Raw genomic sequence first — 15,991 nt, 5'->3', positions numbered from 1 at the left:
GCCTTTGTTTGAATGTTAGTAGTTTAATGTATTACTTAATTAGGGCCCAAGCACAAAAGTGCCAGGGCCCAACATTCTGCCAGGAACCTACTGTTGTTCAATAGAGGGTTTTTTTTCTCCTCCACAGTATGCCATGTTGTTTCTACAGTAGCCCAGAATGGGCAGCGAGTATGTCAATCGTAGGATGGGGAAGGAATGGCCCACCTTAAGGTGGGCCATTCACCGTTGTGAGCATTTAAAATTGTCCAGGGGTGTGTTCGCTGCAGTTACACCTCCCAGAGTTGGCAGCGGGGTTTCTATGAAGTGCTATAAAGTTTGGCTGATTTGGGGCGTTGGTGGCTTAGTGGTAGAGCAGGCGCCCCATGTACAAGGCTGTCGCCGCAGCGGCCCAGGTTCGACTCCAGCCTGTGGCCCTTTGCTGCATGTCACTCCCTCTCTCTCTCCCCCCTTCACGCTCATCTGTCCTATCGATTAAAGGCTTAAAAATGCCCCAAAAAATATCTTTAAAAAAAAAAAAGTTTGGCTGATTAACAACACACATCAAACACACATTAAACATACATTAAACATGGCTTAATAGAGACAATTTCAAACACAAGTACACAAATCAGCTTCACTATAACTCGCAGCATTCACAGACAAACACTTGTCTTTATCTGGACACATTTTCCCCACAAATACAACATGCTAATGTTATTAGCACAAACCTATGGCATTTTACATTGTATAAATTAGCCTAGCAGCTAGTGAACTTTTCCTCTATGCATATTTCAGCCAGGGACAACAGCAACATTTAACAAAGGTAATGTTACAAAATTCTGCTTCATTACAACTCACAAGGTTCACTGACAAAACACCTGTCTTATACCAAACGTGTTTTCCATACAAATACAACATGCTAACGTTATTAGCACAAGCCTATGGCATTTTACATTGTATAAATTAGCCTAGCGACAAGCGGAGATTTCCTCTGCTCATATGAAGCCAGGATAAATCACACACACGATTTAAAATGTTATTTTCCTGGAGGCTTTATTGTCTTTTCAATTTATTGTTTCTTACCTGTAAATTTAAATCTTTGTTTCCACTGAGGGAAATGGTTTCAGCTTACAAAAACAGACAGGAGGTCTGCGTCGCTGCGACATGTAGTTACATTTCTGGGGAGGTGCATGTCAGGCTACGGTGTTGGGTACAGCGCCTTAGGTACTGCGTTGATATGACGCAGAAGTATAAATCCTGAATTACTCTGCCTCTGAGTGGCTTACTCTGACATTCTTACTCTAACCTTAACCAGTCCTCCTCTTGCCTGAACCTAACCAGTCCAACCAACAAAGGCAACGATGGCTGGCAAGTCATAGGGAGACTAGGGTAGGTGGTTCCTTCACCATCCTAGGATTTGCAAAATTGTGAACGGGCAAACACTCACACTTCCTGTCATTAACCGTAGTTGTCCTACACATTTGGCACACAGGCGAAGTTTCAGATCTGCGACCTTATTGCTAGATGCCACTAAATCCTAAACACTGGACCTCCAAGTTTCCGTCACACTATTATCTCTGTCACATTAATCCTTTTACAATGACCCACATGCAGAACATCCCGCCCCTGGTGTTACACTGAAGTTCCCTGATAGCGTCGGTGATATTCAGGAGGCATTTCATCACTTTATATTTTAGCTTTCTCCCACTGATCTCCAGTCAGCTGTGCATATAGTGATGGTATTGTGGCAGCAGTGAATCCAGAGCAGCACAGTGAGGCTGAAACAATGCAATGTGACATTGAAGAGCAGCTCAGAGCCTGAGAGAACACAACAATTTGTCTCATCCTATCCAGCTGACTCTGAGGGGTTTATCCGTCTTTTGAGTCTTCACCAGTTCACTGCTGCTTATGAGAGGAGTATTTAATATTATAATCTGAGCAGTGCTGCAGTGTAGAAATACTCTGTTACAAGTAAAAGTAATGCATCCATGTATATAAAATATTTGCATCAAAATATACATTTTGCACCAAAAGGGAAATAAATCTTTTGCAAAATCTCCCTTTTTCAGATGTTTATTATATTATTGAATTATAATGATGTAAAGCTGCATTAATGTGTGCAACACTTTAATGCTGCAGCTGGTAAATTTGGAGCTTTTTTCTTTAATTTCTCTTTTTTAAATACCATATATACTGCCTGGTAGCATGTGCATTTTATAAAGGGATCAGTAAATTCAAACTGTTATCCAGTTATCATAATTTATGAAATGATTCAATTTTGTATTCTTATCCTAAATAAAGTAAGTTGTTAGATAAATGTAGTGGAGTCTAAAGTTCAATATTTTACTCTCTAGTGAAGTAGAAATATAACAGGAAATGGAACTTATACTTAAGTACAGTACTTGAGTAAATGTCCTTAGTTAATTTCCGGTGTTATTGGGATAATTGATAACTCTACCTGCTGTTGTCAGATTCAGAATTAGAATTATAAATACTTTTTTGATCTCCAGGGACAAATCGTTATTTGTTGCAGTCGCTCAGATGTAAATTGCAGGGAATTATAGAAAAATATATAAAAAATATGAAGTATGTAAAAATATAAAAATGAAATATGCTACAATGTTAACACCAGTATGTAAAATATTTAAAAGTATAATGTGCTGAGTGTTAAGTGTAAAATGTATAAAAAATATGTGCTTAATACTACATTAAAGTGTATAAAGCTTGTGTGTAAAGTTAGAAATATAAAAAATAATAATAATGCATTTTATTTATAGGCGCCTTTCAAAGCACTCAAGGACACCTTACAAGACACAGCTACAAAAAAAAAAATCATAAAATCAAACAATTCCATAATATACAATAAAAGTTAATAAAACGACTGGACAAAATTTGTAATTATAAATAGTAGGTATAAAATCATCAGTATATGTGTAATGCTACATACATCACAATATATACATAAGTACAAATAATAATAAGAAATATATTAGAAAAAAAAAATAAAAAAATATATATATATATATATATATATATATATATATATATATATAATGGTAATAATTATAACATTTTTTTTATTTTATCTTATTTCATTTTATTCTTTTCTTTTTTCTTTGTTATGTTATGTTATGTTATGTTATTCCTCCTCCTGTCCAGATGGGGACATCACTGCGCCAGTGAGCTGTTTGTGAAACGCCGGAAACTAAAAGAAGATTAAATGAGCGAAACTCAAACAAACCTGTTGGTGTTCAGCAACTGTTCACAAACGTTAGCGGGTCATTTCTTTGTTTTATTGTTCAAACATTAAGCGAATATCGTGCGTTATACAGTCCTTAAAACCACCATATTGTTACGTAAATATCAATCTATAACGAGGCCCACTGAACACGAACAAAGTATTTAAAAAAGCAGTGAGATAGCATCCTAGCTAACGAGGCTAACGTCACTAATGAGTGCCACCCGGCGGATGACAGCGACAAGCTGCAGGTGTAAAGCTTCAGTCAGCCGGACGAAGGAGCCCCCAGCCCCCAGAGGAGCCAACAAGGTGCTGGCTGAGAGGAACCCGGCGGTGGTGGCGGTGGGAGCCTGGGTGGAGGGCGGACAAGACTTCCTGGAGCACCCGTCTGTGAGTTTTAATGCTAATGACCAAAGCTAGCTTCGGCTCTGTTGCCAGGCTCTTTAGAAACCGTCACTGGTGGTGACCAAACAACCAGCAGGGTTAACAAAGTCATGTTTTACTATAGTCAACGTTGGTGGAAGAAATATTCAGATCTTTAACTTCAGTAGAAGTAGTAGGAATACCACAGTTTAAAAATACTGTTACCTGTTCTCTAAAGTATTGGCATCAAAACCAAGTTTAAGTGTTAAGTTTAAAGCACTCATTATGCAGAATAGTCCATTTCAATATCATATATATTATAGTACTGTATAATTATTGACGCATTAATGTGTTCATTACTTAAATGTTGGAGCAGGTAAAGGTGGAGCCTGTTTCAGTTACTTTATATACTGCTGTGTAGCGTACAATTCATTAGTTGATTTATATTTTGTCTTAATAATCTAAAACTTTGAATTGCTTTCAAAATGTAGTAAACCCATTATATTTAACACATTAGGGTGGTATCTGTATCATTCTCAAGTTCAGGTCCTCCATCAGAGGCCTGGGAGTTTGAAGGTTCTGCCCAGTATCTTAGCTCTTCCTAGGACTGCACACTTCAGATGTTCTCCGCCCTTGCCCATGTATGACTTGTTCCAGTAGCCCATTTGTCATCAGATTGCCCTGGTTCCCTAGCAAAGGATGCAGACCTTGTTGACCCGGGCAACATCCTAACTCTATCAGGACTGTAATCGCTCTTTCCTGAGGTAGGCATGTATAGCATTAGGAGTCTTGCCTGAGGACCCTTACTGGATGATGTGCGCCCAGGCCGGGATTAAAACCTCGTCCTCCCATGTGAGACTGTACACTAAGCGTAGTGAGGGGGGCTGAGGACTGGTGAGCGTCAGAGCCACTGTCTGGGAATATATCCAGAACATGGCCGCCAAAGATGTGCTGCTAAGTGAATACCTCAGGCAGCAGAAGAGGACGAACCAACATAGAAGGACAAGCCCCTGCATGATATGTACCACCGACAGATTGAAGAAGTGGCCAACATCAAGAAATCCTACCAGTGGCTAGAAAAGGCTGGACTGAAGGACAGCACAGAGGCACTAATCATGGCGGCACGGGATCAGGCACTTGGTACAAGATCAGTAGAAGCAGGGGTCTACCACAGTAGACAGGACCATCAGCACATAACAGCAGGGTGTAAGATGCAGGCAGGAAGAGCGTACATGGAACACCGTAACCAAGTGGCTGGCGTAGCGTACAGGAACATTTGCACTGAGAATGGGCTGGAACTTCCAAGGTCACAATGGAAGACACCTCCTAAGGTGGTTGAGAATGACCGAGCTAAGATCCTGAGGGACTTCCAGATCCAGACTAATGAACCGGTGATGGCTAGCAAACCAGACATTATGTTGATCGACAAACAACAGAATAAGGCAGTGGTGATAGATGACAGCAACATCATGAAGAAGGAACATGAGAAGCTCGAAAATACCAAGGGCTGAAAGAGGAGCTGGAAAAGATGTGGGGAGTAAAGGCAACAGTGGTGCCGGTGGTGATTGGAGCACTCAGGGCTGCGACCCCCAAACTGGGAGAGTGGCTCCAGCACACTCAAGGTATAGCATTTGATGTTTCTGTCCAGAAGAGTGCAGTCCTAGGAACAGCTGAGATACTGGCAGTAAATATCAGATTGATAGTAAATAAGTACATGCATTTTGATAGCTCTAGTCTCTGAAACCTCAAAAAGGAGTAATGTGTCACAGGTGAAAATGCTGGCAGCTTTGATGGGCTGATTCTGCAAGAGTCACATGAATTCAGTGTCCTGATTTTTTCCAGAGTTATCCAAATACTCACCCATGTCTTTGCTCAGGCTCTGGCTTTGCTAACCGAGGAGATCCAGGCAGAGAAGAGGAGGGAGAATGAAGAGAGCCTCCGACGATTTCAGGATGAAGTACGCCATCGTGTGGCACAGCAGGCTCAAGTCAGCAAGAAGAGATGGCAGCCTCAGACGGACTCAGTGGTAAAGATAACATTACTATGACTGACAGTGAAGTACTAATGGGGTGTTTTTTAATTAATTGGTTAAACATTTAGTCTGTAAAGTGTCAGAAAAATATCATCATTTTTCATTTCATTGAATGGCTTCATTCCACCAGCAGTGGACAGTTTGGGGACCTTAGATTTACAATGATGTAAAACAAAGAATCGGAGCAAATCAACCTCTACATGGAGACAGTGAAGCATGACTGAGCCATCGGCTCGCCCATTCTGCTGTGTTCCCTGTCTGATTGACCTCTTCATTGTAAAATGCTGTGTTTATGTCCAGATGAAACCTGACAGGAGAACCCCACAACAGCAGTATCAGGGCTGGACCCAGCATGTGTCTGATGGTGAGACACTGATGTCTGCAGGAGGAGTTGCACAACAGCGAGTGACAGAGAGGAGCTCTCAGGAGGTGAGAGGGCATCATATTATTATTATATAACTGAAGTTTTAGCAAATTAATCTCAGCTTTTGTTAGTGTTTTGATGAGTGCTTCTTCCAGAAAACTTTGAAGTAAATGTTTCAAAGGATTCATTTGGTTCACCACAGTCACACCATAACACAAACAAACTCACTGTTGGAGGCAGTGGTAGACCAGCAGCTCCTGTTTTTGTCACTGGAGTCTAGAGGCTTTAACAAGAACACAAAACTGAACTGAAGCCGTTGATGGTGACACTGCAGGAAAGGTAAAGCATTAAAAAAAAAAGCCCAGTTTCCACCAAACCCTTTCAGTACAGTACCTTTGGAACCAACAGTAACCCTTCAGACATGGTACCTAGACCCTCAGTCTGTTTAGTGTTTCCACCACAGACAGTCCTCTTAAATGTGGGCGGGGTTGTTGTCACTCACTGCTCCGTCCAGCACTCGCTGTATTTCCTCATCAGCGGTGACACAGATGGAAGTCTGCACCTGGTTTATCGTCCACAGAACGAGGCTGCATGCAGACATTTTCAGAAGAAATTAGAACAGGCTGCAGTGAGAGTCTCTCTCCATGGGATATTTAAAAATAGCAGCTTTGTACATTTAGTCCTTCTCAGGCAAGCTCAGGGGTTTAGTGTTGCTGTAGCCCACAGGAACGATGCTACACAACACTTTTTTTCTCCAAGTTAAGTTTAGATTATATGCAGTTCACATGATCCAGTTGAAATGATTATATATTTTTAAAGTCTTGAAGATCCACTCATTACTAGAAGTGTCTGTCATCCAAGAGAGACAATACAAAATTAAAGTAATGCTCAAAGTTGGTCAAAGGTGTGTTGATGGATTCACGTCGTCAACAAGTTAACGTTCCACCTTAAAAGTTGCCGGCAGTCGGCCCAGTGAATGAAGTTATTTTTTCTTAGACTCCAGCTGCTGTGAGAGGCAGCAAAACATCCTTTCATTTTATAGTTAAAGTTTACTAATAAAACTTTCCACAGTTTGAACTAGTGTTGTCATGATACCAAAATCTTTGTTTCGGCACCAATACCAATATGAATTTCGATTATTTTGCGATACTCTTCGGTACTTTTCCTAAGGAAAAGTCCTTTTGGATACAAACCTTTAGAACTATAGATAGTAGGGGTGTAACGGTACCAAAAAAGATCATGGTTCGGTAAGTACCTCAGTACGGACGTCACGGTTTGGTAACTCAAATGTTCCACCAAGTTTGTGTTGTCTTGTGTTGTCTCCCATTGCAAGGCAGACTTTCTCTTGTCTTTTTTCATGTGCGCCAGCTGTGAATGTTGATACAGGTGTTGTCATACACACCACTTGCGCAATCTATGCTCCAATAGGAACAAGAAAGGCGTTTGTGTGCATAATTGAGTAAAATAAATTAACTAAATTAATGAATTGAATCAGTTTCAAAGTACCGGTATTTTCTGAATGCAGTATAGTACCATTTGGAATACTCCAGTACCGCGGTACTATTTTAGTACCAGTATACCGTGCAACACTAGTGTGAACCGTGGTTACATGAGCCTCAAAACCAGACACAACTCAGCCCTGAGCAGAGTGACCGTCCTCTACTGACCAATCAGACTGCAGGGCTCACAACTCCATCTTTTAGTACCAGATCTGTGTGCTAGGTACCCCAACAGAGGGGGGACCAAACATGGGGACAGTAAGGAACGGTTCTGTTGGTACCATCCACAACTTTTCACTGTGGAAATGGGAAAAATGCATACTGAACTGTACTGAATCGTAGCGTACTGCTTGGTGGAAACTGGGCTTAAAATATTCTAAATATATTGTACACTTAAACTAATATAGATCTTCTCAGATAGAACCTTTTTAAGGTGGCTTACATTGGTTTTGCTGCTACCCCTCCACAGCAGTAGATCACGTATATCGGACTCCAGCTTGCTTCTCCAAACTGGGGGTGTATGACTGACATCTACTCTATGTGACATACTGACTGTGGACAAGTACCTCATACAACCCGATTTCAAAGAATCCCTATTACCCCTTTTAAAGATGTATTTGAGATGAGTCAGAAACAGTGTCCTTATTTCATATTTTGTCCACCAGAGAGCACTTGTGAGTATTTCAGCTGTATCATGTCTTGCTCAGTACATGTGTTGGTCACAGTTCTTAAACGGATTCAAATTTATTGCTGCTTTGAACTTTCTTTTTATTATAATTCTTTTTTTTAAATTAGTTTATAAAAACAATATAAATATACATGAATAAAATGCGCAACCAGATCAACATAAAGACCTTTTGAGCGTTAAAAAAAGTAAGTAAAATACACAAGTAAAATTGAATAAATGAATGAAAAATGGTAAAATAAAATAAGAATAGAAAATAAGTAGATGCAAAAGATATCTTAAAGAAATGGAACAAAAAAATGAGCCGTTAAAAATGTGTCAGAGTTTGTGAAATATGAAGAATAAAGTTTCCAATAATGATGAATGATGAATAAACATTTACTGCGGTCTAAATGGAGTCATTTTAGTTACAGAACTTTCTTCTACTTCTCAGAAATCTTTCAAGAAATGTAGAAATCATTGTGAAATCACAGATTAGTAAAACAAAGCATTACCCAGGAAAATGACGAATGAATGTGTTCTGTAAACAGAGATATTGGTTCAAAACAAACAAACAGAGACACTTTAATGTGTTTCTTATGCTTATTCACACATAATCAGGTCTATCTGAGACATACACTATCAATTTTGTCCAGTTCTCTATAAAACTTTCCCTCTGGGTTCTCAAACTAAAAGTCATTCTCTACATTACATAAATATTAAACATACCAAGTCGATCCGTTCGTCAACACGAGGAATTTATTTTCTCAGCCATGTCTTAATGAGGGATTACTTACCCGCCACCAATAATATTCTTAGCAGATATTTGTCTAAGATCTTTTGAACTTTCAAAATCGATATTGGCATTGGCCTCAAAACCCCAGTATTTGTCAGGCTCTTGTGTTTACAGAGGAAGGTCAAAGTCAGCTCAGGGACCCGGCAGACTTTTATCTTCTATCGTCCCTTTGTCGTGTTCATGTCTGTGGTCCTTTTTCTAAAAATCAGCAGTGTGTGTTGTTTTTGGCAGGTGGGATGATTGCATTGTTTCCTTGTGTGAGTGATAGAATAATGTGACAGTGATTAATCTGGACGATGATTTATTTCCATTGTTTTCCAGTCTAGTGGGGGCATGAGGCAGGTCAGACTCAGACTGGCCGCCTGTCGGATGATCTCGCACGGGGAAATGAATTCAGATCTTCCTGGAGGCGAATGGAACATCTCTCCCAGCACACATGTGAGCGTCTGTGTCTCACACTCGTTCCTCTTTTTAAATAACACATTGTTCCTATACGTGTGTGTATTCATGCACAGCCAGCGTGTAATATCACTTCTCTGCACCCAACAGAGAGCCGGATCTCATGTGCTGAGAGCAGAGCAGGAGGAGGAGGATGTTCAGGAGGAAGAAGAAGAAGAAGAGGAGGAAGAGGAGGATCATTATCTCTTTACCAGTCAACACGAATGTCCCCTTGTTCAGCAGAAGGTTAATGATTACCCATGATGCAGCAGTGGCACCTTTCATTTTGGTTCAGTCTGTGTGCCATGCTAATGGCTTCCTAATTGCAAAGCGTTTTTTATAAACTCATCTGGGATGCATGACATGTAGACGTTCACCAACACAGGCTTTAATGCTGATGTTTTTATGCCTCTGTGCCGGTGAGATCTGTGGCTGGAGGCAGAGTCCTGTATGGGTCCATTTTTTAAAAACCCATTAGCTCACCTGGTAGAGCAGACGCCCCATGTGCAAAAGCCCTGTCCTTGCTGCAGTGGCGGTGGGCTCGATTCCAACCACCCGGCCCCCTGCTGCATGTCAGCCCCATTCTCTGTCCCCCCTTTCACGCTAATAATCTGTCCTATCGATTAAAGGCTAGAAAGTCCTAAAAGATATATAAAAAAGATAAGTAAAATAAAAAAACCCACACTCATTTATACCCCTAAAGCTCGGTACCAGACCCGACCCATTACCTGTCATCATGTCTAAGTCAAAGCTGCAACCGCCTGCACCCGTGATTAAACCCCCCCCAGGCTCCAGCCTCTCACATTAAGCTGGTTCTCCGTTCTTGAATTGGACGTCTTTTTGACTGGATGGTGAAAACATTCAATCACTGCCAGGTTAGGAAACATTTTAGCATGCTCCTTCCACCACCATCAAACCTCCAAAGGATCCTCCTTGGGTGTCTTGAACTCCATGTAGGCTGCCACCTCATCCTCGGGCTGCAAAGTTTCATGGCTGGAGTCCTCCACGTCGGTGACCAGTGTGACCACGGGGTCAAAGGTTACACTTGTGTCATTGACTTTCAAAATTAAAGGAACTGTGGGTTGATAATAGTGATTTAGATGTTAAAATATTACATACATACTGCACATCTTTTTACTTTGTTTTATTCTGGGAAGAAAAAAAATATATATATATATATATATATATATATATATATATATATATATATATATATATATATATATATATATATATATATATGCTCCTGTCACACAGCATTTGTACCTGCGGGTACCCGACACGGTTCAGGACTCTGGCCAGAGGCATTATGTCTTCAGGTTGTGTGTACGTATGTCAGTCCTGTTCTTGGGAATGTGATATCTCAAGAGCACCTTGAGGGAATTTTTTTCAGATTTGACACAAACGTCCACCTAGACTCAACAATGAACTTATCAGATTTTGGTGATCAAAAGTCACTCTGACCTCACAAAACATGTTTTTTTTGCTGTAACTCAAGAAGTTGATTCTGACAAAATTTCACACAAATGTCTAACAGGATAAAATGATGAAGTGATGACATTAGCTATCCAAAAGGTCAAAGGTCGGCTTCACTCTGACATGATATTTTTTTTTCTGTCCATTATTTAACATCATATCTCAGGAAAAGAAAGGAGAGACACTTGATCAGATAATGAATAAATGATACAAATCTTGAAACTGTGCTAATTGTGTAGATCATCTGTGCTGCTGGGAGGAAGATGTGTGTGAAGTATGTTTTCACAGACATGCATGGAAACTGTAACTACAACTTGACTGGTTCGTGGAGGCGTACAGACACGAGGCTGTAATTCCAGTTCTTCTTTTTTTCACTTGCTCAGTTGGACAAGTGTGTCAGAAATAATGACCTTTTGTGGTCTCACTTTGCCACTTGTTGACAACCACCTTTTTGGAAACACATAAAACCTTCAGAGTTCAGCGGTGGGATATCTACCGACAAATTTTGTGTAGTACAAAAGAAAACGTGACCGTCTCTTAAGCTTGTGTTAACCACAGACCTTATTTCAGGCGTCTGACACCCAGAGGTGCACAAATGCTAACTCATTTTTCAGTTCTAGTACTCATCCCTGCATCCCTGCATGAATCTGTTAGTTCCCACTCAAGGCGTACAACTTAAACTTTACATAAAGGCTCAATAATTTCCTGAAACAGCTGGCAGTGTAGTTGTATTTCACGGTATACACAGTGAAGGACATTTTTCAGCCTTGGGTTGGATGTTTTACAGAATATTTACAGCAGCAGGACAGTGCACGTTGGATTTACCCGAAATAAACTATAGTGTGTGCCTTTGTAGAATGAACATGTCACAGTGCAACAGTCCCGTGCTCACTTATGTGTTTGGATGGAGCTCCAAGGCACAGAGAGGAATATGTTAGACAATACTTCTTTGTCGAGTTCTTTAATGGGATTTGTTGACAATAAGGGAATTATAGAATATCACCAAACATCTTCCATAACATCTGTATTGAAAAAGTGGTGAGCTTGAAGATATATAAAACATATATTGTTAGATAAAACTCTGTTCTGTCTGTGTTTCAGGTGAGCGGACCTGTGTCGTGGGATGCTGACAAATCACAGCCTGATCCTGATTTCAAGTCCAGCCTCCGAGTCTCACAGGCCCTGTGGCCTCTGACTAACCAAGAGGAACTGAAAAGACAGGTAGACACAATCAGACGTGTATGAAGCTTTGACTCTACGTGTACCAACCCTGCCCTGTCAGACCAGATGTTACAGACAGCACGTCTCTCTCTGCAGCGTCAGTCTCAGTTCCTGATGCACCGCCGTCTGTACATGAACATGGAGAGAGAGCAAGTGAAGGAGAACAAGCAGAACAGGAAACACCTGAAGAGGACAGCAAGGTGACAAGACCGCAGTATTTTCTCCGGCATCATTTGAATGATTGATGTCTTTAGAGCATCAAACAATCTGTAGCTTTTAAAGATGGCTGTTAAATGTTTCTGTGAATGAGTTCAAGTCATTTATAACATGCAACAGTAATGACAAGTATTCACAACTGAAAAAAAATTATAACATTGCCATATTTTACAAAAATATGGCTGAATACTTTGCTTCTGTATTCAACATTCAGAATAATTAAGAGATTAACATATGAGTGTAAATTACATGTGATTCCTAAGCCTTGGTCTCAGTGAAACTCTCCTCTCAACTGTCCCTGTCGTCACTGAAGGATCAAAGCGGAGAAAGAACAGAGCCGTCTGGAGGAAGAGAGAAAGCTGGAGAGAGTTCGGCAGCTGGCGGAGGCCCGACAGAAGCTGGAGGAGAGAGAGCTGCTGATTCTGGAGCGGCTGAAGCTGGAGGAGGAGGAGAGAGTGGTGGAGCTGCAGAGGAGGAGGATGAGAAGAGAGGAAAAAGGGAAAGTAGCTGTGAGGTAATTAGTGATGATCCAGCTGACAAAATTAACGGGGAACTCCCTGATTTTACATATTGAAGTCTGTTTACTTGACTCGGAGTGTACTACTGCAGAAGTGAAAAATGTTGTATAAAGCCTCTCTGGGTGAAGTTTGATGAATTGACTCAAATATGTCACGTGAGTCTGTATCAGCTGGAGCTGAAGACTACAAGTTTAAAAGTGAGAAAAAAATCTGGGGGTGTAGAGTTAGAAAGAAGTGAGCTGACCAGACTTCTGTAGCTGCTCCTCATCAAGGCTACATGATCTGCTACATGCGTAACACAATTCCCGGGAGTGAGAGCTGTTGGTGGTTAAGGTGCATCGTGGGTAATGTAGACACCAGCTTTTGTCAAGGAAGAAGGTTGTGTTGAATTAAAAGGACTACGAGTGTGTCTCAAATTCTCAAATCGCATACTTCTGTCAGTACACTTCAGTGTAGTACACTTTGTACACTACGTACTAGTTGCGTGGTGCACTAATTTCAACAGATAACTGGTAGTTCTAGTTCCATGAGCTCTTTGTGACACTACAGAGGATAAACACACGTAGTTCAGTACAGCGATCTGTGGACAACCTGGACTAAATGCACACTAAACTACACATGCACCCTAAAATATGTGACTACCTTCCTCAATCTGGAGCTGCTCTGATGAACATGCTGACTGTCGCTCTTGGCAGGTACATTGAGGCTCTGAGAGCTCAGATGAAAGAGCGACTGTCTCAGGAGAAGCTGGAGCCGCCTCCTCTCTGCTGCTGTGCGTCCTCGTTCTGGGACTCTCACCCCGACACCTGTGCTAACAACTGTGTCTTCCATAACAATCCCAGAGGTACTCGCTGTACACACCTGCCTCACACACTGCCACTGAGCTTCAGAGGAACTATACATGAAATCAGTCAAAACACTGACAGTTATTTGTCTTCTTCACAGCGTACGCCAAGGCGTTACATTCAACACTGTTGAGTTTGGAGGTACAGTAAACGAAGATGATGATGAAGTAGACTCCTTGCTGTCCAACATTTTGGGTAATACGGATGAGAAGATTGATGTGTGTCAAATCAGACGGAGGTGTTTGCCATCTGGCACCAAGAAATAAACATTACATGTACGTAAGGTTTGAAGAAAATCTAAAATGTAAACCTAAACTTTATCTGGTTTGATGTGGATGACTGTGATATCAGGTTGGTTGCTGTCTGGCACAGAGAGAGGTCCAGGATGTGTTTAGCCTCCAGGCTGAAATATCTCAACAAATATGGATGTATATTTTCTACAAGCACCCATGTTTTCCACAAGATGAATCCAACTGACTTTTATGATCCCTGACTTTTCATCTAGTGCTACCACAGGACCCAGTATATGTGATGGATTGGGGCAATATTTTGTACAGACATTTATGGCTCCAAGATGATGTATCCTGAAGACTTTGGTGATACCTGGCGGTGCCATCATGAGGTCATAATTTCACTTTTTACCTGTAAAACTAATGACTACAGATACTTAAAGAATCTCTCACATTAACTTTAAGATAAATGCAGACGGTTTCACCAACATTCCTGCTTTAGTCACATTAAACATACATTTCTTTATGCTGATTTAAACTTGTCTACTGGTTGGAGAGTGATTAATTAAAATTGTTTGATTACATTTTTTTTGAAACTGTATATTATTTTACAATAATACACAAAATATACAAACTTTTATACACACAAAAGTATAATAATAATATCAATGTACAGCATAAAATTAATAAAGAAAAAGCAAAAAGAAGGGGGATTAGAATAAAATCTATAAAGGAAAGATTAGGAAAAAAGGGCAGAGATGGATGTCATCTTAATAAACCCTTATCAGAGAATTTCATAGAATTAAAATAGGCTATGAAAGATTGCCAAATTTTGTTTTTTAATAGAATTTAATTTTCTCTCAGTCCAGGCCCTTCATTATATCATTAGATTTGAATGTGTCGGTGCAGCTCTCTTTTCCAGTTAGAAAAGATCCATATTCGTGCTAGAAGGCTGACAAATGACACCATGATGTGCTCCACACTGATCTTTACTATGTTTGGGTCTATAACTCCTAAAAAAACAACCATCAGAGGATCTGAGTCAGTAGGTTTTGTATAATTCTCAGTAATGTCTGAGAAATTATGCTCCAGTAGTTTAATATCCTTGGGCAACTCCAGAACATATGAGCCAATGATGCTGTTGCAGGTCCACAGTGTTCACATGAAGGATCGACTTTTGGAAATATTCTACTGAGTTTTTGTTTATTTACATTTTAAAGGAATATGTCACCCATAAAAGCTCATGGCATGTTACCTTGACGCCATGAAGAACACTTTGTTTTTCCCTCACACCTCCATGGTGAACAAAGAATCCAGAGTCAGAGAAAATTGATGATTAATTGAAGTCATAGGGGCCTAAGTTCAAAATCAGCAAAACTATATCACAATGTTCTGTTTACAAACTTTCATACAACTATATAATCCATATTTTAGTTTATTTGTAGCTCAGGTAGTAGAGCAGCTTGTCCACTAGTCAGAAGAACGGTGGTTTGATCCCTGGCTCCTCCAGTCTGCATGTTGAAGTATCCCTGGACAAGATACTGAACCCCAAATTGCTCCCGATGGCTGCTCCATCGGTGTGTGAATTGTTACTGAGTAGCAGGTGGCACCATGTGTGGTAGCCTCGGCCACCAGTGTATGAATGTGTGTGAATTGCAGTGCAAGTGCAGTCCATTTACCATCTAGCTGTATGCACTGTACTTCTCAAACTCATGCATTTTTGCTAAAACCTTAATATTTTAAACACTTACACATGAACAGTCTCGTGCATGAGTGGGATGAGAAGCACTGAGTTTAAACCCAGGCATCAGGTGCTTCTCGTCTGTACAAGAGACTGCTCATGTGTAAGTGTTTTAGTCGTTGGGTTTTAGCAATAGTGGATTTGTTTGGGAAGCACTTAAAAACAAAGTTGTCTTTGAGTTTAAGCATAACATGGGGTGAGTAATTAGTTTACAAATGATGATTTTGTGGGGTTCGTTTTCCTTTAAGCAGTATTTTGTCATTGCTTTGCATTTGCTCCGAGTATTTTGTCTGCTGTCAGATTGGAGCAGCAGCATGCTGACGTTGTGCCAGAAACACACGTGGTTCTTAGATGTCAATTCTCAGCATGAA

At 40.5% G+C, this 15,991-nt stretch overlaps 1 protein-coding gene across 1 annotated transcript; it reads left to right on the top strand.

Moving 5' to 3' along the window:
* The first annotated feature begins 3,190 nt into the window (after positions 1-3,190).
* Positions 3,191-14,606, top strand: ccdc15 (coiled-coil domain containing 15). The gene is made up of 10 exons (XM_049591699.1): positions 3,191-3,607; positions 5,457-5,606; positions 5,913-6,041; positions 9,257-9,373; positions 9,485-9,619; positions 11,951-12,070; positions 12,167-12,270; positions 12,600-12,800; positions 13,500-13,648; positions 13,750-14,606. Exons 1-10 carry the CDS (start codon positions 3,431-3,433, stop codon positions 13,797-13,799), a joined length of 1,332 nt encoding a protein of 443 aa, XP_049447656.1. The 5' UTR covers positions 3,191-3,430; the 3' UTR covers positions 13,800-14,606.
* The last annotated feature ends 1,385 nt before the right edge of the window (positions 14,607-15,991 follow it).

Source organism: Epinephelus fuscoguttatus, linkage group LG12, assembly GCF_011397635.1.
Source record: "Epinephelus fuscoguttatus linkage group LG12, E.fuscoguttatus.final_Chr_v1".
NCBI lineage: Eukaryota > Metazoa > Chordata > Actinopteri > Perciformes > Serranidae > Epinephelus > Epinephelus fuscoguttatus.
The sequence above is the reverse complement of the archived record's forward strand: the minus strand, read 5'-3'. Positions and strand labels throughout refer to the sequence as shown.

Coding starts and splice junctions, on each gene's coding strand:
- ccdc15 (XM_049591699.1), top strand. CDS start 3,431: ATGAGTGCCACCCGGCGGATGACAGCGACAAGCTGCAGGTGTAAAGCT. Junction 9,374..9,484: donor ACATCTCTCCCAGCACACAT/GTGAGCGTCTGT, acceptor TGCACCCAACAG/AGAGCCGGATCTCATGTGCT. Junction 12,801..13,499: donor AAAGGGAAAGTAGCTGTGAG/GTAATTAGTGAT, acceptor CGCTCTTGGCAG/GTACATTGAGGCTCTGAGAG.